This window comes from Leptonychotes weddellii, chromosome 3 (genome assembly GCF_054177405.1).
Source record: "Leptonychotes weddellii isolate Sample4059 chromosome 3, ASM5417740v2, whole genome shotgun sequence".
NCBI classification, from domain to species: Eukaryota; Metazoa; Chordata; class Mammalia; order Carnivora; family Phocidae; genus Leptonychotes; species Leptonychotes weddellii.
Window position 1 is genome coordinate 31,333,682 of NC_138371.1, and position 24,728 is coordinate 31,358,409.

A 24,728-nucleotide genomic window follows, 5' to 3' on the forward strand; every position below is an offset into this window, starting at 1 on the left:
TTTTTTTTTTTTTAAAGATTTTATTTATTTATTTGACAGGGAGAGACAGCCAGAGAGAGAACACAAGCAGGACAAGTGGGAGAGAGAGAAGCAGGCTTCCCACTGAGCAGGGAGCCCAATGTGGGGCTCAATCCCAGGACCCTGGGATCATGACCTGAGCCGAAGGCAGACACTCAACAACTGAGCCACCCAGGCGCCCCTCAAATAAATAAAATCTTTAAAAAGAAAAAAACTATTTATTTATTTATTTGACAGAGAGAGACACTGCAAGAGAGGGAACACAAGCAGGGGGGAGTGGGAGAGGGAGAAGCAGGCTTCCCGCGGAGTGGGGAGCCCGATGTGGAGGCTCGATCCCAGGACCCTGGGATTATGACCTGACCCGAAGGCAGACGCCTAACGACTGAACCACCCACGCGCCCCTAAAATTTTCTTTTCTTTTCTTTTTTTTAAGATCTTTATTTATTTGAGAGAGAAAGAATGAGAGCGAGAGAGAATGAGAGCGAGAGAGAGAGCATGAGAGGTGGGGAGGGTCAGAGGGAGAAGCTGAGTAGGGAGCCCAATGTGGGACTCGATCTTGAGACTCCAGGATCATGACCTGAGCTGAAGGCAGATGCTTAACCAACTGAGCTACCCAGACACCCCTAAAATAAAAATGATGATAGAGTTTAGTAATCCTCACACATTTGTTCATATATCCCCTAAAGAATTTTAAAAATCTGTGTAGCTCTCACAAATTTTAAATTAACACTTAAATTTTTCATTTTATCTTAAATAGTTGCAAATGGTATGATTTCTAGTATGTAAATATTGACATAATAAAATAATTGTTAGGTTAGTATTTTAAATGTGTATAATGTAAATACCGACCATCATCCATATGAAGAATAGATGAACAGGCTTTTAATAGTCTGACATTATATTATTCCTTTTTCTCCTTGAAATTGATCTTTCCTACCACTTTACTCACATAATTTTATCGTAATGCCATATTATGCTTACAAGTCTTTTTTTTTTTTCTGTTTAATGTAGCCATTGTTGTAGGTCTTATTTTGTACTTTTGGGTTTTTTTGTGGGTTTTTGGTTTGGTTTGGTTGGTGTTGTTTTTAAGTAGATTCCACATTCAACATGGGGCTTTAACTCACAACCCCAAGATCAGGAGTCACATGGTCTCCTGACTGAGCCAGCCAGATGCTGCTATGCTTACAAGTCCTTTTATTGATCTCTTAGTTGTATATCTCTGCTACAAAAATATATATGTAAATTGAGATTTTAAACTTTTTTTTTTAAAGATTTTATATATTTATTTGTAAGACAGAGAGAGAGAGCACAAGCAGGGGGAGTGGGGGGAGAAGCAGGCTCCCTGCCGATCAAGGAGCCCAATGGAGGGGCCTGATCCTAGGATCCCGGGATCATGACCCGAGCCGAAGGCAGACGTCCAATCGACTGAGCCACCCAGGCGCCCCTGTAAATTGAGATTTTTAAAAAAATTTCCAGAGGGGTGCCTGAGTGGCTCAGTCGCTAAGTGTCTGCCTTCGGCTCAGGTCATGATCCCAGGGTCCTGGGATCGAGCCCCGCATCGGACTCCCTGCTCCGGGGGAAGCCTGCTTCTCCCTCTCCCACTCCCCCTGCTTGTGTTGTGTTCCCTCTCTGGCTGTGTCTCTCTGTCAAATAAATAAATAAAATCTTTAAAAAAAAAAAAAAATTTTCCAGAGATCATAATGCACTAAACACTGAAAAATTTCTTTTGGACTCATTTACCATTACAATTATTCTAACAAATTAATTGATTAAAATAATATAGGTACATTATAACTTTTGATAATTACTCAACATAACTTTTCTAGAAGCATCTCTTAATGAGATGAAGACAGAGAATTATTGTGGCACTTTAATTTAAAAATGACCTCAAAGTGGTGCCTGGCTGGCTTAGTTGGTAGAGCATGCAACTCTTGATCTTGGGGTTGTGAGTTCAAGCCCTATGTTGGGTATAGAGATTACTTAAAAATAAAATCTTAAAAAAAAAAGGCCTCATAGACATCAGGTATTTTGAAATGTCCTTTTATTTGTTTTGAGATTTCTGTATCTCCCACTAATTCATCCTGATAAAATTTGGGATGTGTAAAAGTTATACAATTTTTTTCTAAAGAGGGAGGAAGATGACAGACATACCTATTTGAGAAAAGTTATTGCAGGGCGCCTGGGTGGCTCAGTCGTTAAGCATCTGCCTTCGGCTCGGGTCATGATCCCGGAGTCCTGGGATTGAGCCCCGCGTCGGGCTCCCCGCTCGGCGGGAAGCCTGCTTTTCCCTCTGCCACTCCCCCTGCTTCTGTTCCCTCTCTGGCTGTGTCTCTCTCTGTCAAATAAATAAATAAAATCTTTAAAAAAAAAAAAAAGTTACTGCTTTTATTGATACAGTTCTCTAGAGTGTATGCTTTGTGAGGGCATAGATTTTATTTTTATCTTTTTGCCTGTTCATAACTGTATGCCTAGGCCCAGGACAGTGACTGGCACATAAGCAGGTACTTAATAAATATGAGGAATGAATAACTGAATAAGTGAATTTATGAAAGGAAAAATGTTTAATGAATCATGAAGTCACACATGGCAAATGCCGTATTTTCCTAGGGTTTGTGTGAGTGGGTTTCCACGGCAACATGAAAAACACTGGAAAGAACTCTGTGGTCGGATAGTATTGGATCCTGAATTCATGGTGCAACTTCTCACAGGGGTTTATTATGCCATGTAAGTAGATAGACTGTGAAACTGAGTGAATTCTTAGAACGTCTGGAAACTTAATATTTCCCTTTTTTCCTTATCAGGTGCACAACACTGACTCTTTTGTTCCATGATGCACCCATTATCTTCTTTTTCTAATATGAATTTTTTTTGTATTTTTTTAATGAATATACACTTGTTATTTGAGAGCAGTATAATAATGATTAAAGACAGTTTTTGAAATTGAGATATAATTGACATATAAGATTGTGTTAATTTTGGGTGTACAACATAATGATTAGATATAGTTTATATTGTGAAATGATAACCACAATAAGTTTAGTTAACATCCATCACTACATATAGTTACAAATTTTTTTCTTGTGATGCAAACTTTTTAAAATCTACTGTCTTAGCAACTTTCAAATATACAATACAGTATGGTTAACTCTAGTCACCATACCTCCCCAGACTTATTTATCTTACAACTAGAAGTTTGTACCTTTTCACCACTTTCATTCTTTATACCACCCCCACCCCCCACCTCTGGCAGCCACCAGTCTGTTTTCTGTATCTGTGAATTTGGGTTCTTTACCCATTCATCTGTCAATGAACACTTAGATTGTTTCCATGTCTTGGTTATTGTAAATAATGTTGCAGTGAATGGAGTGCAGATCTTTTTGAGTCAGTGATTTTGTTTCCTTTGGATATATACCAGAAGTGGAATTGCTAGATCCTATGGTAGTTTTATTTTTAATTTTTTGAAGGACCTCCATACTGTTTGCCATACTCCCTGTACCAATTTACATTTTCACCAATAGTGTATGTACAGGATTTCCTCTCTCCACATCTTCGGCAACACTTATTTCTTGTCTTTTTGATAAAAGCCATTCTTACAGGTATGAGATGATATCTCATTGTGGTTTTGCTTTGCATTTCCCTGATGATTAATGATGTCAAGTACCTTTTCATGTACTTGTGACCATCTGTACGTGTTCTTTGGAAAATGTCTATTCAGGTCCTCTGCCCACTTTTTTAATCAGATTATTTTTTTAATGTTAAGTTGTAGAAGTTCTTTATATATTTTGGATATTAACCCATTATTGGATATATCATTGCAAATGCCTTCTCCCATTAGTAGATTGCCTTTTCGTTTTGTTGGTCGTTTCCTTTGCTATACAAAAGCTTTTTATTTTGGTGTAGTCCCAGTAGTTTATTTTTTCTTTTGTTTCCCTTGCCTCAGGAGACATACCTAAAAAAAATGTTACTAAGGCTGCTGTCTGAGAAATTACTTCCTGTGTTTCTCCTAAGAGTTTTAAGGTTTCAGGTCTCACATTTAGGTTTTTAATCCATGTTAGGTTGATTTTTGTGTATGATGCAAGATAGGGGTCCAGTTTCATTCTTTTGTGTGTAGCTGTTCAGTTTTCCCAACACCATTTATTGAAGAGACTCTCCTTTCCCGGTTGTATAATCTTGGCTCCTTTGTTGTAAATTCATTGACCATGTATGTGTGGGTTTATTTCTTGGCTTTCTCTGTTCCATCTGATCTATGTGTGTTTTATATGCTAGTACTATACTGTTTTGATTACTATAGCTTTGTAATATAGTTTGAAATCAGGAAGTGTGATGCCTCCAGCTGTGTTCTTTTTCCTCAAGATTATTTTCCCTATTCAGGGTCTTACGTGGTTCCATACAAATTTTAGGATTATTTCTATTTCTGTGAAAAATACCATTGGAATTTTGATGGGGATTACAGTGAATCTGTATATTGCTTTGGGTAGTATGGACATTTTAACAATATTAATTCTTCCAATCCATGAGTACAGAGTATCTTTCCATTTATTTGTGTTTTTCTGTTTCTTTCATTAGTGTCTTTATGAAAACTTCAGGTGTACAGTATATGATCTTTCATCGTGCTTAAATTTATTCCTAGGTATTATTTTAATGCAATTGTGAATGGAAATTTTTTCTCAATTTCTCTTTCTGATAGTTCATTATTAGTGTATAAAAATGCAACAGATTTTTGTATATTGATTTTTCTATCCTGCAACTTTACTGTATTTATTGGTTCTAACAGTTTTTTAGTGACATTGTTAGGGTTTTCTATAAATATCATGTTATCTGCAAATAGAGACAGTTTTACTCTTTCTCTTCTGATTTTGGGTGCCTTTTTTTTTTTTTGCCTAATTGCTCTGGCTAGAATTTCTAGTACTACGTTGAATTTTTCAAAGTAGGAGAGTAGGCATCCTTGTCTCGTTCCTGATCTTAGAGAAGCTTTCAGCTTTTCACCGTTGAGTGTGATGTTAGCTGTGGGCTTGTCATATATGGCCTTTATTATGTCAAGGTATATCCCCTCTATACCCACTTCGTTGAGTTTTTATCATGAACAAGATGTTGAATTTTGTCAGAAAAACTTTTTTTTGCATCTATTGAGATGATCATATGCTTTTTATCCTTCATTTTGTTAATATGGTATATCATGTTGATTGAATTGCAGATTTTGAACCATACTTGAACCCAAGGATAAATCCCACTTGATCATGGTATATAATCCTTTTATTGTTGAATCTGGTTTGCTAATATTTTGTTGAGGATTTTTGCATCTATGTTCATCAGGGATTTTGGCCTGTAATTTTATTTCTTGTAGTGTTCTTGTCTGGTTTTGGTATCAGGATAATGCTGGCCTTGTAAAATGAATATGGAAGTATTTCCTCCTCTTCTGTTGTTTGGAAGAGTTTGAGAAGGATTGGTACTAATTCTTTTTTAAATGTTTGGTAGAATTCACCTGTGAAGCCTTCTAGTCTTCTGGACTTCTGTTTGTTGGCAGATTTTTGATTAGTGCTTCAATTTCCTTACCAGTAGTAATTGGTCTATTCAGATTTTCTAGTTCTTCGTGATTCAGTCCTGGTAGGTTGTATGTTTCTAGGAATTTATCCTTCTTCTATGTTGTCCAGTCTGTTGGTGTATAACTGTTCATAGTCCTTTTGGTACTTTTTAAAGTAGCCAAAATATAACTAGTCAATAAATTGGAGTCTGAAAGTTGGTCAGGCTTTCTTTCTGGAAAACTGTCTCTCTACATAGCCCATAACTCAAGTTTTCATGAATGCATTTAAATAGATTATTGTAAATATCAACACATGATAAAAACTAATTTGTGAAGAGACATCTGTAAACTATTTTAAACATTAGTATTTGAAATCTTCATAAGTATGCTCCACGCTCAGTGTGGAGCCCAACATGGGGCTTGAACTCATGACCCTGAGATCAAGACCTGAGCTGAGATCAAGAGTCAGACATTTAACTGACAGAGCCACCCAGGTGCCCCTCTTCATTTTGTTCTTGTACCCAAAAGTGGGATAGTTTAGAAATGAAATGATGCAAAAATAAATGTGAAAATCTTGTTTTAGAACCAAAATAGTAGGACTTGGAACAATAAAAACGTTATTGTTAAAGATCAGAAATATTTGCTAAAGATAATTAACAGTCTGCCTCTCCACAGGTATAATGGGCAGTGGGACCTTGGCCAAGAAGTCCTTGATGACATCATTTATAGAGCTCAGCTAGAACTCTTTTCTCAACCACTATTGGTAAGTTATTATTCTTTATTAAACATACCTGTGCCTGAAAGGGGCACTAGTGAGTAAAAATACTCAGTATATAACATATGAGGCAAACTAAATCATTGAGGGAGAAAGGTTTATTCCATAACAGTTGGTTAACTGTTGGAGAGAAAACAAAATTGATTTAGATCCTCTACTACCACATATCAAAATAAAGTTCAGATAAATTAAATAATTAAATGTTTTGAAATCCTTTAAGAAAAGAAAGGAAAAGGTTAGAAACGTTTACTCAAATTTCTAGAGATGGAAGGATTTTCTAAGCTTAAGTGATGGGACAAGTCACTAAAAAAAGGTTGGGCTCCTTTTTTTGACCATATGAGCATCTAAATTCTAAACCTCCGTTTTTTTAAAAACAAAATTAGTATGTATTGCACAAACTGAGAAAAAGATTCTCAACAGGCATGACAAGAAAGCCAATTAATATATATATATTTTTTAAAGATTTTATTTATTTATTCATGAGAGACAGAGAGAGAGAGAGAGAGAGGCAGAGGGAGAAGCAGGCTCCCAAGGAGCAGGGAGCCTGATGTGGGACTCGATCCCAGGACCCTGGGATCATGACCTGAGCCGAAGGCAGACGCTTAACCATCTGAGCCACCCAGGCGCCCAAGCCAATTAATATTTTGTTCTATATAAAAAGATTTCATACTCTTCCACAAAATAAATATATTTCTAAAAAATAAATGTATTTCTAAAAAATCTTTCCATTATCAGTAGCAGTATAACACAACTCTGAACATCCTTTTGCAGAAGCAGTTCAGTAATGTGTGTTTGTTTTCTTTAACCCACCATCCATGTCTAGCAACACATCCCAGAAAACTATTTTGAATTTTTTTAATGTATTATAAGCACAACATTAGTGTTATTTCTAATTGTAGAGGAATCAAAACAAAAGGTGTTTCACAGAGAATGATTAAGTTTATGTTGACTTGATGAAATTATATATTCAAAAATTTATACTAAAGAAAAATGCTAGCTTATGTTAAGTGGTCAAGCGGTGTACAACTATTTTTTAATCTGGACAAGACTGAAGCAACATACAAATGCTAATGGTTATCTAGGTGATTCAACTGGATGGTTTTTCTTTGCAATTTTTATGTCTTCTAAGCTTTTTGTAGTGTTACAATGGTATTTTAAGAATATTTTTTTTTTTGGGGGGCGCCTGGGTGGCTCAGTAGGTTGAGGATCTGCCTTCGGCTCAGGTCATGATCCCAGGGTCCTGGGATCGAGCCCCGCATCGGGCTCCATGCTTAGCAGGGAGCCTGCTTCTCCCTTTCCCTCTGCCTGCCTGTCTGCCTACTTGTGATCTCTCTTTCTCTGTCAAGAAAAAAAAAAAAAGAACATTTATGTTTTTTTGCTTGTAACACTTTAAGAGTATAATTTTTTAATCAAATTTATTTGACAGATACGTAGTTCATATTGTAGATTTTAATTGCAATTATATTAGCTTACAGTTTTTTTTTAAAGATTTATTCACTTATTTTAGAGAGAAAGAGATAGCACAAGTGGGAGGGTCAGAGGGAGAGGGAGATAGATTCTCAGCAGACTCCGTGCTGAGTGCAGAGTGCAATGTAGGGCTCGATCTCATGACCCCGAAATTGCAACCTGAGCTAAAACCAAGAGTTGGGCATTCAACTGACTGTGTCACCCAGGCACCCCAAGAGTACAAGTTTTAAAGTCATTTTCTTTGTATTATTTTTTATATTTTAAGCTAACTATAAGTTTATTGAGGTAGCATTTACAGTAATTCTTTGCTGTTTGAATTTCCATTTTTTCCCCTCATGTCAGCATGACTAATTTTACTCTAAGGGTTATATTAAAACAAATGGATAACAAGATAAAATAATTACATCATCATAATAATACTGTGTATTTGTGAGACTCTTTAAATTCATACTTTTCCTCTTGTAACAGTCTTACAAATTAAGTAGAGATGGCATTTCCAAGATAATATAGGTAAAGAGAATCTCTAGCCTAGAGCAATCCTTTGTTGTGCGGGGTCTTTGAGGGATCCAACAAACAACACTCCTTTTCTTTATTAAAATCTAGATCCAGGTGGTAAACAGATAAAACAGTTGGCAGGTAGAGAAACAGGCATCATCTTTATTCCTGATAAAAGCTAAATTGAAAGACTTACCTCCCCGCCCCTTGGTCTAGATGTTGGTACAGCCCCCTGGAGAAATTTGAGTTGGCAGAGCTGGCACACTTATCCAGGTTGCTGCATTTTACTCATCCTTTCCAAGTGGAGAAAAAGTGAGAAAGACAATTCTCCAGCTCAGGATCTTTGCTAGATTAGCACTACCCAATTAAGAAACATGCACCAGTTGATGATAATTACTCTCAGCCAGATATTTTCCTCTTTTTGTGGAGGGAACAGAAAGTGGTGGGACAAAATGCCAGACATGTTTAGGGAAAATTTCTCTTTATGAAAACAAAGGAGTGGAAAGAAGGCTAATTTTTTTTCTTATGAGAAATGAAATTTTGCATGTTATTTTTCATCTGAAGAATCAGAAACTTCTAAATTTTCTTTAACAGGGTTCAAATGTTAGACAATTTTTCTTTCTTTGGAACGCCATTTCTCTTTGAAAGTGAACAACTTTAAGGAATCTGTGGGCTATGCGACTCACATTTTAAAAGTAAATTCTCGTTTCAGAAGCCTGCCTAAAGGAATACAGAACAGGGGTGCCTGGGTGGCTCAGTTGGTTAGGTGTCCAGTTCTTGATTTTGGCTCAGAGCATCAGGGTTGTAAGATTGAGCCCTGTGTCAGGCTCACACGCTAGGCATGGAGCCTGCTTAATATTCTCTCTCTCCCTCCCCCTCTGCCCTCCCCATAAAAAAAAAAAAAAAAAACCAGAACAGTGGAGGTACAACTTTTTTGACACATTGTGTACTTTCATGTTTTATAGTACCACTTCATATACATATTCAAAAAATTATGGAAATGTGAAGTGTAAAATAAGCATAAATTATATATTTGGTGTAAATATGTGTAGACTTTATATTATCATTTTAGGTTGCCAGTGCCATGAAAAACTCATTACCATTTGATGCTCCTGATTCTTCACAAGAAGGCCAGAAAGTACTTAAAGTGGAAGTCACTCCAACAGTGCCGAGGATTTCTCGGACGGCGATTACAACAGCTTCAATCCGTCGTCATAGATGGAGGAGAGAAGGTGAGTGTAAAATTCCTATAGCCCATTCATGGATTCTAGCAAATTTATCACTGTTTCTATAGACTAGGTTAACACATGATATTTTGTACTCTCTATAATTACAATTATTTCGTTTGTAAATATAGCACTAGACATGTGTTTAAATGCCTGAATTTATTTTGATAAAAAATATTTTTTTATAAAGTAGAAAGATGTTATTTAGACTACTGTATGAATGTTAAAGCAAAAAATAAGATCAAGTTAATTTTTGTCTTTTTTTGAACTAGTGGTAAGAATAGGATGGGAAAAAAGGTGCATGTATGAGCACTGTGGGAAAAAATTATATAACTGACCAAACCAATGGTGAAATACAAGCTATCCATAAAAAAGTTGATGATTGTATTTTCGATTTTTATCTTTGCTTTTCCTTTTTTTGGAGGTGCTGAATCCAGCAGTATTTCATAGGCATATGGTACTTGAATAGTCAAGCTGTCTTGCCTAAGATTTATTAATTGCCACTTTAATGATCCCTATTTTCCTGTGCTATTCATTTGCAAACCTCACATTGTTCATCTGCCGCCTTATGTGTGTGCATGCTGTGCACACACATGTAACTATATAAATAGTCTTTGTGTTTTTATCATATCCATATATACATTCTCTTATCTGCCTGGGTCAAAATGCTCAGAAAAGAATAGAGCAGCACAAAAGCACTAAAATTTTATATGTTGAATCCCAGATGGCTTTGACTTCTCAAACGAGGCTGACTCGAGTATTCCTGGCTCCCCGATCCAACACGGCTCCACTGACCTAGGGATCAAACGTGTTCAAGAGGGGGAGGTGCTGGTGCGCAGGACCCCTGAGCACGGCTCACCGGAGCCCAACTCAGCAGCAGCCACAACAGAGGGTAGGACAGAGATGAGGAGGCAGAAGTCAGTGAGGCAGTTGCTGGAGAAGGATCCTGGCTCTCTATCCCCAAGCAGAACATCTTTTCATTCTAGTGTGTGTTTCCACTATCCCAGGGTGTATTAGCTCCTCCTTGCAAAGCACACCTCCCCATATGCCTAGCGCCAGGTCAGGTATAATCTTTAGTTACCATTTGTGCTGGCCTAGAGTCTGCATTCTGTGTAATCAAAGAACAGCTTGGCATGGCTACTAACAAGGCAGAGGCCTGTCTCCAAAAGGTCTGCAAATGCTTGGAATTTTTTCATTACTGAGCATGTTTATTCTAATATTAGGAAAGGAAAAATGCAACCAATGGACATGAGCCTTTTAGTCAATATAAATTGATTTCATTTATATAATAATTTATTTCTTAAAAATATGTTAAGAAAGTTTTAAAACATAAATACATTATCTTTGAGAAATATGATTAAAGTGGAGCTGGCCGATTTATCTCTAATTCCAGGTTGGTCAGTTAACAAGAATTTCTTACCTCTTTGACAGAGTAAACCAGTATTTATCACTTTTTATAATCTGTGGGTCAAGTTACTTGGGTCTAACTAGTGAACTTCTAGCCTCTTTCCTCTATAAATATGCTGTACTGGTCCACACTATATTTTACCATTTATTGTAAATAATCATTGTCTTCTGTAGCTCTCAGAGTTGAAATGTATTAGAATTCAGGTATCCTAGTAGATCCTTGTTTCTACAATGTAGGTATCTCAAAATGAGAATTTTTTTACCCCCCAAATCACCACCACCACCATCACCACCACCATCTGTAAAAGAACACTTCTCTCCAGTAGAAAACTGTTTATTTGCTGTTTTACATGTGATGCCCATAGGAGTTGACTTTGTGAAAGAGGGAACTGTAGCCTGTTTTTCATTTTTTAATGTATTGTTACTGTGGAATCTTTACACTAATTAATAAAATGTAGCAAATAGTTTTAAAATAGGTTATATATTTTACTTAAAACATGTATGAAGCAGTTACCTTCCACCTTAAGGAAGTCTCTTGCTCTTTGGTGCATTAGAAATTTGAGCATGCTCAGTAAGAATCTAAATCTGCCTTCTGCCCATTTGTCCACATTGACCTTAACTTCATTTATCAGTGTTGCATGTGCATGATCTAGGGACCCAAAGGAGTTGGTGCTGTTTTACAGAGATCCTGTGAATGATGTAGCCTTCGCTTTTCATTGTCTCTTTATGTTATCCCTGAGATAGTTAAAAGGCATAAAACATAAGTATATGAATAGATGTCAAACCCAGAGTTGGCCTAAATTGAATAACAGCCTGTTTCTCAACATTCCTGATGACTAAACGAGCCACTTGATACATCTACCACCATTGTTAGAATGTTGGATTATTTGTGCTAAATGTAGTACTGTGTTATGATAATTAAGACTTGATAAAATTCTAGAGTGTGGGATTAGGTTGAAACATTTCTTCCAGTTCATCAAAAGTCATATACTTTGAAAAAGGAACCAAAATAGTAGTTCTTTTAAAATATCCTATTAAGGGGTGCCTGGCTGGCTCAGTTGGTAGAGCATGCAACTCTTGATCTCGGGGTTGTAAGTTCAAGCCCCACATTGGGTGTAGAGATCACTTAAAAATAAAATCCTTAAAAAAAATAAAAAATAAAATATCTAATATTAAAATACCACATTTTAATATCTCTTATCACTGGTAAAAATTTCAGTTTGTGAGGGTGGGGTATCACCACAAGGAAAGAGGAATAAGTTCCATCAGTGTGTTTGAAATTTCTCAAAAATTACTTTGACTTTTAATCTGGATTAATCATATCATTAAATCAATATTAGTAGGAGCTAAATTTATAAGGAAAGGCAGACTGAATAGAAAAGTTCATTAAAGGGGTGTGTGGTGGCTCCGTTGGTTGAACACCTGGCTCCTGATTTTGGCTCAGGTCATGATCTCAAGGTCCTGGGCACAAGTCCTGTATCAGGCTCCCCATTTAGTGGGGGGTCTGCTTGTCTCCCTCTCCTTCTGCCTCTCCCTCCACTCGCACTCTCTCTCTCAAATAAATAAATCTTTAAAAAGAAAGAATCAAAGTAAGTTCATTAAAGATCCTTTTTGGTTATCTTCCCTATAGATCATGAGAAGTAGTATCACCCAGGGAGAAAATTAGAAAAGAAAAAAGTTGATTCCTTGAGGATTTTTAAAATAGAAGGAAGGAAATTACTAAAACCTATGAAAAGTTTTAGTAATTCTAAAGTCGGCTGGAGCTTTTGTATTGACATTAATATGTGGCCTTTTAAAAGAATTTTCTAGTATGATGGTTTTAAATCAGTTTACAGTTAAAATTATATTTGTTTTATGTTGAAATTGAAGGGAGAATATAAGCGCATCACCTACCCTTATCCTGATGGTCAAGTAACGTTTTATTTGTGACTTTTAAAGTTGGATTTAAAATTATTGCTAAACTGAGGACATTGCCTGTGATTAAAGTATAGTCAGTGTCCCACTGTATTGAAACAGCATTTCTTAGTGTATAAAATATCAGCAGATTCTCTTGCATGGTGGCTTTTATGTTATCATCTCTTTTATGGCCATATTGCTTGGGCATCAGACCTGCATGAGGCAAGATTTAGACACTAGCACTAAGTCTCTCAGTCTCCTTTCCTCAGTATATATAGATCTATATCTGATGATACATTTCTATTCACTCCAGTTTTCTATTACTGATACCAATTGTGAACCAGTAAATATCTTTTCTTGGGCATTTTGGAGTTCTTTATAGTAACTGTAAGTAAATTGCTAAGATGATACCATATGAATATAATTTAAAGTTTCATTTTGAGTTACATTATATACTATTTTGAAGAAGGGGTTGAGAGAAGTGGTGTCAGCTGCATTTTCATATGGCTTTGCATGATGGTTGAAGATTTTTAAACTGCTGGATATAATAACATGCATTTTGCTTTAAAGATAGCCTATTTCATTCTTCTTTTGAAGCAAGGAAATAGCTAATCCGTATAAGAAAATATATCTAAGAAAATATTTTTTATTTTTCCAAATACTATGTTAAATATTGTGTTTAAATATTTTATGTATATTTTACTTAGATAACCTGTATCTCAAAGTAGTATTTGTTTAGAATTCTTTCCTAATATTTTACCTTAACTGTAATATTGATATCTGTATGTAGATTCAGATTAAACTTTCTTGCAGTCTGGCAAACATACATAATAATGTAGCAAACTGCTATCCCTTTCAAAAGAAGCAAATGTATTACTTTCCAAGAGAGTGTTGATCATACTTTCAGTAAGAGAATTAGGCTTTTTGGAAAACCCAAATTGAATATATTAGATAAGCTTCTCCCCTTCTAACAAAAATCCTAAGATAAGGATTATCTCATTAACTGCAGTTTCTGCATAAAACGTAATGGGACATCATAGTATTTTGTGATTATGACAATAATACATCTCAAGACGAAAAATCTAAAGTATTACAGCTACATAATATAGAGAGTAAAAATCCTACTTAATTATCCCTACTAGTTACTTTCTGATAATCAAATATTTTCTTCACATTAATTGGTCGAGAAAATATGGAAACCAGGTAGTAGATATCCCCATAAGACAAAATATAAGTATGAAATTACTGGAAACGATGTACAGTTTTTTGAGTTAGAAAATATAGTAATTCCGTGTTAAACGTTTTAAAGCCATGTAGAGGCACGTAGCTGTTGAGTAAATGTAAAATTGTACTGCCCTTAAAAAGGGTTTGGCTTGTAGGGATAATGAGTTTGGCATTATTCTGGGTGACTGCAACCAGAAGGGAGTCTCTTTTGTACAGTCTGTTTTATGGTGGGCTAAGGAAGATATGAGGAAAAATTTTTGATTTTTTTTTTTAAACAGATACTATCACCTCAAATAGACAAGGGTATATTATAAAGATTTGTAATGAAATGTATTTCACCTAAAGTTGTTTTATATGCCTAAATAATTGAGATACTAAGTTTGTTTGTGGATAGTCTTACAAAAGCTGGACTAATGAAAGCTGAACAAACACAGTGAATAACATATTAGAATTCTGTGTAGATTAAGCTTTCTTCCCCTAAATTATTTAGGGGAAGCGTTGACAACAGGGCCATTGCCAAACTGCAGCAAACATTACCCAAGAGATAAGGTCAGTTGAGTTTTTATTCACAGTTCCTTCTTTTTTAATTTAGCTATTGCTGAGTCTGTCTGATTTGTTTTTTAGGTGCTGAGGGTGTAAATGGAGAAGAGTCGGTAAACCTAAATGATGCAGATGAAGGATTTTCATCAGGGGCTTCCCTCAGCAGTCAGCCAATTGGGACCAAACCATCCTCCTCTTCTCAGAGGGGAAGCTTAAGGAAAGTAGCAACTGGGCGTTCAGCTAAGGATAAAGAAACAGCCTCTGTCATCAAATCCATTGAGAGCCCTCGAGATTCAGTCATTCGCAGGCAGTATGTACAGCAACCAACTGATCTTAGTGTAGATTCAATTGAGCTGACACCGATGAAGAAACACCTGAGCCTGCCTGCTGGCCAGGTGGTGCCAAAAACCAATAGTATAAGTCTAATCCGGACAGCCAGTGCTTCCTCAAGCAAATCATTTGACTATGTAAATGGCAGTCAAGCAAGTACCAGCATTGGGGTTGGCACTGAGGGAGTTACTAATTTAGCAGCTAACAATGTTAATCGTTACTCAACTATCAGTCTACAGGAAGACCGGCTAGGTCAAGCTGGAGAAGGTAAAGAGCTCCTCAGCCCAGGAGCTCCCTTAACCAAGCAGTCTCGATCCCCAAGTTTCAATATGCAGCTAATATCCCAGGTGTAGTTCTGACATCCTCTCTCATCTTTCTGCTTACCCTTTAAACTGAACATTTCATTGTATAAGAAGACACTTCATCCCACATTGTGAAAATATTGGTCATCGTAATCAGATTTGATTTAGTTTAGGTATCTTCATACTGTATTTTGTATGGAAACAGCAATAAGGTTTTCTTTTTCCTCCTTCCTAGATCTTCTCTTCACCTTATTCCTTGTAAATGTGTTTGTGAAGCAGTATAAAATGTATGCATTTTCCATGCCTTCCTTTCTCCTTGGGTGATGTGCAATCCATCGTAGGCTGATCGGTCCCATTTCAACACTGTGAGACTGAGGATATGTTAGAGGAAATGGTGTATATGATCCCTATGAAATGATTCTTTGGTTTTTGTTTAAAAAAAAAAAACGGGTTTGTTCTCATAATCTATAGAACTATGGAGATTACTGGATCATATTTTTTTCTCTTTTAACCAGGAGTGCCTCAGAGATTCTGCTATGACTTTGGACTTCTCTGAGTCTGTGCAATCATTTTCTTGAGAAGCATGGGGGAAGGTGGTGGACTGCTGCACTTTTCCATTAAAATGTGCGTGGTTCTTTTTCCCCCCATCTCCTTTATTTCGAGGACACAAATGTTCAGTTACTGAGGCATTTAAATCAAGTTCTGGCCCCCTCCTTTGGAGGGCAGGGCTCAAAGTTGTTTGTGTAATTGATAATGCACTTTCTCGATGGCTCTACAGTCATTATTAACATGTCTTCCCTCCTCCCCACAAGGACATAGGTCATTTCTGTCCTTAAAGTTTGAACAACTAACAAATCAGAGAATCCAAGGGGCATGTTCTATTTCCCAGGAATGATTGACACTTTGGTGCTGGGGTTTTGTGGGGGGGGGAGGGGGTGGTTTTTGTTTAGCTTGTGTGGGACTGTGTGTGTGAGGGGAAGTTTTGATAGGTTTTTTTCTTTTCCTTTGTGAGCTGATGATGACTGAAGTAGAACAAGTACGTCTTCAGGTAAAGAGAGGGATTTCTCAACCCACTTTCTGTGATGCTAGACTATTGGAGAAACCCTTTCAGCTGCTTTCTAGATGTACCTAAATTCAGTCAGATATTTTGGATTAAGAAACCTGAAGTCCTGATAGATCATATACTCCAAGGAAATACATCAGGGACAGATAATTGGCTGAAAACACTGATGCTTCAACGTGACACATTTTTATAGAACATTTCTACCGGGGGTACTGACTTGAGTTCTCCTACAAGGACCACACTGCCTTTGTGTTTAATGTAATGCAATTTGTGTACCTTCTAATCATATATCTGCAAAAGTCTCTCATTTTTATAAAACTTTGCAATCATGCCAGTAAGCTAGATGTTGAATGTATGTGAGTAGCATTTGGTAACTGCTAAGAGGCTACAAAAATGCATTATTAGTAAAAAAAATTTTTTTAGTTCTGATTTGGTTGGGTAAGATTTCAGTATAAGTTCTTTTGGGTCTCAGGCTCTAATGCTTGATTGAAAAAAAAGAAAATATACTAGTTTTTGAAAATCATGTATTGTGACTTGAACTGCTATGCGTTATCCTTCCACAAAATACATCAGAGATATTAGTACTTTGTACATTTAGACATTTTTATTTTATTATTGTGAAAGAAAAATATACTGAATTTATAGAAAGCAAGTATTCTCCTAATTAACAAAGTTTAAAATATTATCTCTATCATGATAATTAAAATCACAATAGATTTTGATAAAGTAACCAGAAAAATGCCTCTTGTTTTTTTCCACATCTGAAAACCTCCCCCCTCCTCCTCTTATTTTATTGTAAGAGCATTTGTTTTGTTTTGGAGGGGATTTTCTTTAGAATCTTTATAAGAACAATAAGATGCTTGTTTGAATTTGGTGGTCTCTAACACTTTTCAGCTCACAGAAAATGGAAAACTAGAACCTGAACTAGTACAACTAGTACTACTACTACAACATTGCCAAAGTCTGGGATAAAAGTAAAAGTTTATAAATAGAAATGTATTGAGGTGTGTGTGTGTGTGTGTGTGTGGTGTATATGTATATATCACAAAGACATATGTTAGATATCCCTTTTAATTTAAGGGATGTCAGATAAATGAGTTTGAAAGCAGCCAAAATAAATGAGGTCTAGATATCTATTACATACCAAGGAAAGCAAAGTTTCAGGTAGGAAAAGAAGAGAGCATTGTTCTTACCAAGGGATAAAATCTTGGCCATGGCTGGAGGTCATTCACTTTATGGCAGAAATGCCTGGTTCATTTAGGAGGCTGGCAGGTTGTTTTGAATTCAACAAGTTGTGTGTTTATTGGCATCTAAATCTAGCATGATTTAGTTAAAGCACACACACACACACAAAACCCCCCAAAACAAATAATACCAAATTACAGCAAAAGCTGTAATAAATATAATAAATGTCCCTTTTGTTTTGTTAAAAATCTTAAACTTGAAACGTTGGTTTTGGAAAACTTTCAACTTAGAGGATTTCATTTATCTGTGTGTATATACATACATATTCTGTATGTATACATACCCATTAATGTTTCATAACCCTGTGACATTTTGTTCTTTTAAGTTATGTGATTTGGCCTTAATGAAGAAACATTTCATTTAGCTCAAACTGTGCATTCAGGGTCTTAGAACAGATTTCCTGTGCAAGATATAATTAAAATTTAGTTTAATAAACCATAAGTCAAATTTTCTAAGAGATTTTTTTATATTTATTTGCATTATTGTCATTTAATTCAAAATAGTTTTCAGATATACAACAGCTGTTACAAATATATACCAGCAATATTCATACTTTATTCTTTAACAATCTGTTGTTTTATACTTACTACCTTTCATAAGAAAAGGTCTTTCCCTCTATGGAAAAGCTCATTACAGAGAAAATACTTGTTTTCTATAATAAATCAATTGGATTGATGCCAGGTTGGATTAAGGAATACAAAGAAATATCTGAAGCTTTTGGTAACTCTTCTCTATTATATTAATTTTAAATTATGTTACTAGAAATCAACCTAAAATGTAAAGTGTGAAAAGCTAACTTAGAAGTAAGATTTTTAAATATAAAAATACTTTGAGAACCTGGAGGGAGAAGTGTATAATTTAAAATCCTGACCCCTGCCACCACTCTTATTCTCCCAGTTACTCTTCTGTGCCTGTTTATTATAGAGTCGGAATTTTTGTGCTAGATGAGACCCTATAAATAATCTAGCTAGTCACCCAGTGCCCCCTCCCCAAATATCTGTCCTCAGGAAACTGAGGCTTAAAAGGTTGTGACATGATCGAAGTCACATAACTAAGAAGCAGAGCCAGAATATAACTCCTGTCTCCCGTCAAATGCATATTAACACCCCACTGCCTCCCTGTACTCATACTATGGTAAATGTGGTACGTAACACTCTCCATTTCTGCAGTTTCTTTACAGTTCTGGTCTAGTAGTTGGTGAATACAGCACATTAAGAAAAGTACTTAATCCAGAAAAAATGTAGAATAATAAACATAGATGGGGAAGTGTTGGAAATGTAGGTATCTATACCACAGATGTAAGGATAGATACATTTTTCTTATTCTAATTTATGCCTTACTATTTTCTGCCACATAACAGTTGTATGCTGCCATTTTGTAGTTGATTATATTTCTGGGGATTTATTTAAATGCAAAAATAAACCCAAAGAAATGGCTTTGATCAGTGTTTCTAGCTATTTTAAAGTAATTGAATCCGCCAGCTTTCACAGTCACCTAGGTAGCAAGTTAATTGTGTTGCACAATGGAGTATTTGCAAAGTAAAGATTAAATAAATTTTATTCCATTGATTTCTAATGTTGAAAAAAATTGAACCTTACTTGTGCTTTAGAATAGATAGAGAACAAGCAATATTTCCTTATGTGGTTGATAACGGTTTATAGTGTGAAGCTTATGATTCCATAATGGAATGGTGACCATTATGTCATTTAAAGTGTATATACCGTATAAAATGTCTTAAATGCGGTAGTCTCAGCTATATAAGCTCAATATTTCCAATGTATATTCTCAAATTCCACTTAGTAGCTTTAAATTAATTGTAACTATTTATTAGACACTGGAATACTGAGAATAACTTCTTTCAGATTTTTTTTTTGCACTATTTTTGTGAGTATTTTAATGAAGTGGGGTGTTTCTGCTACCTCACTTTGTGAGGTTTGTATGGGTCCATTTTTGAGTACTTTAGTTGACAATCAGTTGTCTCATTTAATTCTCTGCATGTTCATTTGTAAATTTAAAAAATTAGTATTTGTTGTTAGGGAGTAGTATACTATTTATATAAACACTGGCAAGGAGGAGCTCTCCATTTCTGATATTGGATTACAAAGTAAGTTTTTGTTTTAATCAGTATTTCAGTTATGTATTTGTTTTTCAGGTTAAAAATGTTTAGTAGGTCATACCAGTGGTCAGAAAATCTAAGAATTTTAGAGCAACTTTTCTATACTATGGCTGTATTAAAGTCTGAATATGAAACTTTTTATCTTTGAAGTTGAATGATTATTGTCATGTTTCAAACCACTAAGTTGGTTGAGACACTTATTTGTAATACTTTAATTTTTTTAAAGTGCTTTCTAGAAACAAGTTATTTGAAAACCTACTAGAAATTGGTAAGTTAAACTCTCAAAAATTAGAATATTTGCCAGATTATAAGATGGAATGCAGTGTAAAATTGTTAACAGTGCTAATAAAATCATGAGTCCCCAGATTGGTACAATTTTCCATTTCCAGGGTGGTCATGTTGATACTATAAGGCATAGATTTTAGTATTAACCTGCATTGTGTACCTAATGGGTATATCATATTGGCACTGAATAGACATAGGATAGTAATATTCATAATGTCAACCAATGTGCACTTAAACTATATTAGATTTTTGGCGGTGCCAGAAATTTGTATGGTGATCCTGCCATTAGAATTAGAGGAGTCCTCATCACCCAACCTTCCCCTACCCGTATAGGCACATTGCTTCTAAGCCTGTACACACAACTACAGACTTTTGGAAACTTCATTCGCTTCAGTATTTCTTAACCACTAGTCACATGAGAAATATACACAAGAGCAAACAGAAGTTAGCAGAAAGCTGGGAATGATGTGAAATAACTGGCAGCATAGTACAGAAATGTAGGTTCTATGTTTTACTTTGGATCTTGAGAAAATGTTTACAATTTAAGGCACATTCATATGTCTGCTATTATGCTATTAGACTTAAAGATTTTACAAAAAAAATAGAATTAAGTGTAGCTTACAGTATATATGAGGTTTTTTTTATAATTGTGTATCTGGAGGTAGGTTCAATAAGGAAATTCTTTTATTTTCAAAGAGAAATGAATTTAATTGGACAATCCATCCCCAACTACAGAATTGATATCAAACTGGTTTGCTGTATTTGAGTGTCAACAGCTCAGTGTTAATTGTGTCAGAGGAAATTCTTTACAACTTTGTTGATTATAAAATTTACCAAAGAAAATGTCTCAACCAAATAGAATTTTTAAAGTACCTAACTGCAAAGGAATGAGGTCCCTTTACCATAAAGGATTGCTTCCTAGCCCTGGGGGAAATAAATACTATAAGATTCTTTGATCTGCAACATAGGTATACAGTTCCTACAAGATTCCGTTTGAGGTTTTCTTATGTCAACATTTTACACCTCCAACAAAAGTACCAGTTAAGAAGGCCAAATATTCCTTACGGCACATTTTCATGTCTCCTTAACTCAAATTAAGGATTCTACTCGTCAGTATTGAATAAAAAAGAGGGGAAACTCCTAAAATTGGTATATTGTATGATATCATGGATTTTTAAAAAATAAAATTGAGGGGGGAGTTATGGAAATGCACCTTTTAAGTAATTGCAGTTATTTCCAGTAAGTATGATACTGGCTAAAATGGTATGTGTTAATATAATTTATGTACATGATTACTCTGGGTATTTTTTTTCTTTGCAGAAAACAGCTAAAATACTCATTTTTTAAATGTATAGACCAATAAAATATAATGGATTTACTTTAAGTAACGATTTCTTTGGGAAAACACAAAATGTATATTAACTAATGTTGCAAACAGGTTTTGTGTATTTTTTTTCATATCAGGTGGTAGTTAAAAGGTAATGAATGTATTGATCAGCTATCTTGGAAAGAGAAGATTGGCTAACAATTACTAATGTAAGTTTTGGATTTTTTTTTTAAGTTTTATCATCCAGACTGAATTGAGAGATAAGCTCAATGCTCCATGTGTTGTTTAAAAATATTTGTGGGGTGCCTGGCTGGCTCGGTCCTTAGAGCATGCGACTTTTGTATGTTGTAAGTTCGAACCCCATGTTGGGTGTACTTAAAATCTATTAAAAAATGAATAAATATTTGTAATAAGTTCAACTACTTTACAGTGAATCTTTTTGATTCTCATTCTAAAAATTATGCTGACTTTATATTCATTGTAACTGGTTAAGAGAAATCTTTTTTTTGGTGCAAAGATTATTTTCCCACTATTTTTCTCATAATCATTTGGCTCTTCTTAGTTACAATTTCTGAAGGGTTTTTGTTATAGCAATATATAGTCTGATCTCTGTCACAAGTAAACAGGAGATAGCCCACTTTCACATGTTTGCTTCATAAAAGGATATGGAATGTATAGATCAGCTCTTTTTTTAGACCATCATCCTGTAGCTTGGTATAAATTTCCCAAGTATTCAGAGAATCGTGCTGGTGAAAATTTAAATAGGACAGGCCTGAAGAAAATATGATTCCTATTGACTAATGTCCTTTCAACCTAGGACTAGTGAAAACTTTGATTTTTTCAGAGCTGAAGAAAAAAAACGCACATTTAAGATCATATTTATTGGTGCATGTAAGCCATTATCTTAACTGTCTTACTGAATTGGTTAATGCTGTTGATTGTTGAAATGTGAAACGTAGTCACTGTTGACCTTGTAAATATCTGCCAGGGATGAAAAACTATTTTAATTTATTGTAAGTAAAGATGTATAAAATTCATTATCAGTCTGCAATGCAGAAACATATCTAAGATGTTAAATATTGTGTTTCTTGAGAGATGTGTAATTTTCCCCTAGATGTATCTAGTTACATTAAGAATGTAAATTTTCTTTTGTACAGTATAAAAATACAGCTTTATTTGGCTTTTGACCGGATTCCCCTGAGTTAATTTTATATCTTACCTAAATTTTATACCTTACAATGGTCCTTCGTTGTATTTTTTTTTCAAAGCATGCCATTTTATTTATGTATGTCTGAACTTTTTATTTATAGGACACCCTATTAAGGCAATTTATAGAACTAATTAAAGCTATATATAAAATTACACATACTACCATAAAATAATAAATAACATGAAGGCAGAAGTGAAATTAATACATAAAATATGTGCCATACGTTTCTGTATGTTACTGTTGAGATACAAATTTATCTCTGAACTTTAAAACAGCCAAATGTAAAGAGAGATTAAATTACATGACCTTCAGAATCCTTAATATAAAACAAATCAGTTTCTCAGGTGAAGCACAACTGTTTCTAAAACTGAAATGTTAGAAAATTTTCTCTCCTAAGGTCCTTATAAAGAGGAGCCAGCATTACTACTGTCATTTACACACTCTTCAGCAATGGATGAAAGTGCCTGTTTCCTGTACTCCTACCAGTAGTTAGTTAGTTCTCTAGTCAGTAAACTTTTTGGTCTTTCCCACATTGTGTTTTCTAAAGATATACTTTAGCCTTCTCTTAGAATATGGGTTGAATGAAGACCTCAGCCCCAGGCACTCTTTTCTTTTCTTTACATGTCCTTTCTAGAAAAGTCTCAGACCTTTTTTTCCCCCTCTCATAGCTATTATTCCTTTTTATGGACCAAGGCTTTATTCTCCCTTTTATTTCATCTCCAAGCAATATAAAATGCATTTTTAAAAAATTTTATTATGTTGTTAATCACCATACCTTACATCATTTGTTTTTGATGTAGTGTTCCATGATTCATTGTTTGCGTATAACACCCAGTGCTCCATTCAATATGTGCCCTCTTTAATACCCATCACCAGGCTAACCCATCCCCCCACCCCCCTCCCCTAGAACCCTCAGTTTGTTTCTCAGAGTCATGCATTTTTAAAATATCTTGTTTATTATGTCTTGATCCAAAATTGCTGATAAAGATTAGCAGTTCCAGAAGAGAATGGTTTAAGGCAACTCATGAAGCCTGGCTTAATTTGTTTTTGCCTTGACTCTCGATCTGCATTAGTTAGGATCAGACTCACCGGTTTGAATTTTTTTGAAGTTTCCATTTTTTCCTTTTATTAAAAATGTAATATTTGCTCATTTTGAAAACCTTAGAAAATAGAGGGCAAATACAAAGGGAAAATCCACTTTAAGGTATTGTAATAAAATAGTGAATATTAAGATAGTAGAGACCCTGTCCTGCTAACATATACAACTGTGGTCAAGGTCACAATTTATGGTCCAGAGAGTCTTCTTATCTGAATTGAAGAATAACAACATTTACTGGGTTCTAGGACATCCCAAGCACCATTCTAACCACTTAAAAGGAGATGCAATAATTCAGTAATAGTCTCCGATAAGTACTATTATTCTCCTTTTATAAGAAAAGGAAGGTTCATCTGTCTAAGGTCACAGAGCTATTAACTGTCTTACTGTAAGTGGTACAGCTGGGATTGAACCAAACACTCAGGCTCATGGACTTGTGCACTTAACTATCATAAGATGCTGCTTCATACAGTATTGATTATTCTCAGCTACTGGTAAACGTGTCCTATCCCCACATGGCCAAGTATAGGGGATGGGAAGGAAGGGGAGATTGGATCTCAGTACAGCTAGATTACTAATAGGCAAATTAAACCCATGGAAGATAAGCCCTAATAACCTAGGAATGCACAGTTCTAAATTAACATCTCCATGTATGGTTCCAGTTGTGTACTATCCTTAATTGTGTACCATTCTTAAGAGGAAAAACGTAGTCTTTCTGTGGTTTATATGAGGAACCTAAGTTGAGAAAACCTGGTTTAGAGTATAATAAAGCAGAGAAAGCTCTCAGAAAACTTAAAAATATTTTACTGGCCCTTTCCCCCATCCCTCCCCTGCAAAAAATGTTGCCAGGTAGCTTGGGAGGAAATCAGAATTTTGTTGGACTAACTTATAATTATGATTTAATATTGTTTTGAACAACACAGGAGAGGGTACAAATACAGTCGTCTGTGTTTAGGGTTTCTAAAGGTCTAAATCTGGCCCTGGGTCCTAATCCAAATAAGATGGATAATAGTCTGAAGTTAAAGCCCTAGTTTTCTTCAAATGTTACATCATAAAGGGGTGGGGCTTGGGGCGCCAGGGTGGCTCAGTCATTAAGCATCTGCCTTCGGCTCAGGTCATGATCCCAGGGTCCTGGGATCGAGCCCCGCATCGGGCTCCCTACTCAGCGGGAAGCCTGCTTCTCCC

General features: G+C 35.4%; 1 protein-coding gene and 1 long non-coding RNA gene across 5 annotated transcripts in view; one reads left to right on the plus strand and one right to left on the minus strand.

The window, feature by feature from the left end:
- Positions 1 to 22,424, plus strand: part of HYCC2 (hyccin PI4KA lipid kinase complex subunit 2) — a 49,076-nt gene extending 26,652 nt beyond the window's left edge. For 2 of the 4 annotated variants that reach the window (XM_081813887.1, XM_031042062.2), the window contains 5 exons: positions 2,626 to 2,742; positions 6,215 to 6,302; positions 9,349 to 9,508; positions 10,227 to 10,394; positions 14,654 to 22,424. In XM_081813887.1, the coding sequence (XP_081670013.1) occupies positions 2,626 to 2,742; positions 6,215 to 6,302; positions 9,349 to 9,508; positions 10,227 to 10,394; positions 14,654 to 15,252 (1,132 nt within the window). In that variant the 3' untranslated portion in view covers positions 15,253 to 22,424. The remainder of the gene's footprint in view (positions 1 to 2,625; positions 2,743 to 6,214; positions 6,303 to 9,348; positions 9,509 to 10,226; positions 10,395 to 14,653) is intronic. The other 2 variants (XM_081813888.1, XM_081813889.1) reach the window with 2 other exon arrangements.
- Positions 1 to 24,728, minus strand: part of LOC145720744 (uncharacterized) — a 253,598-nt gene that overhangs the window by 135,097 nt on the left and 93,773 nt on the right. The window lies entirely within an intron of this gene.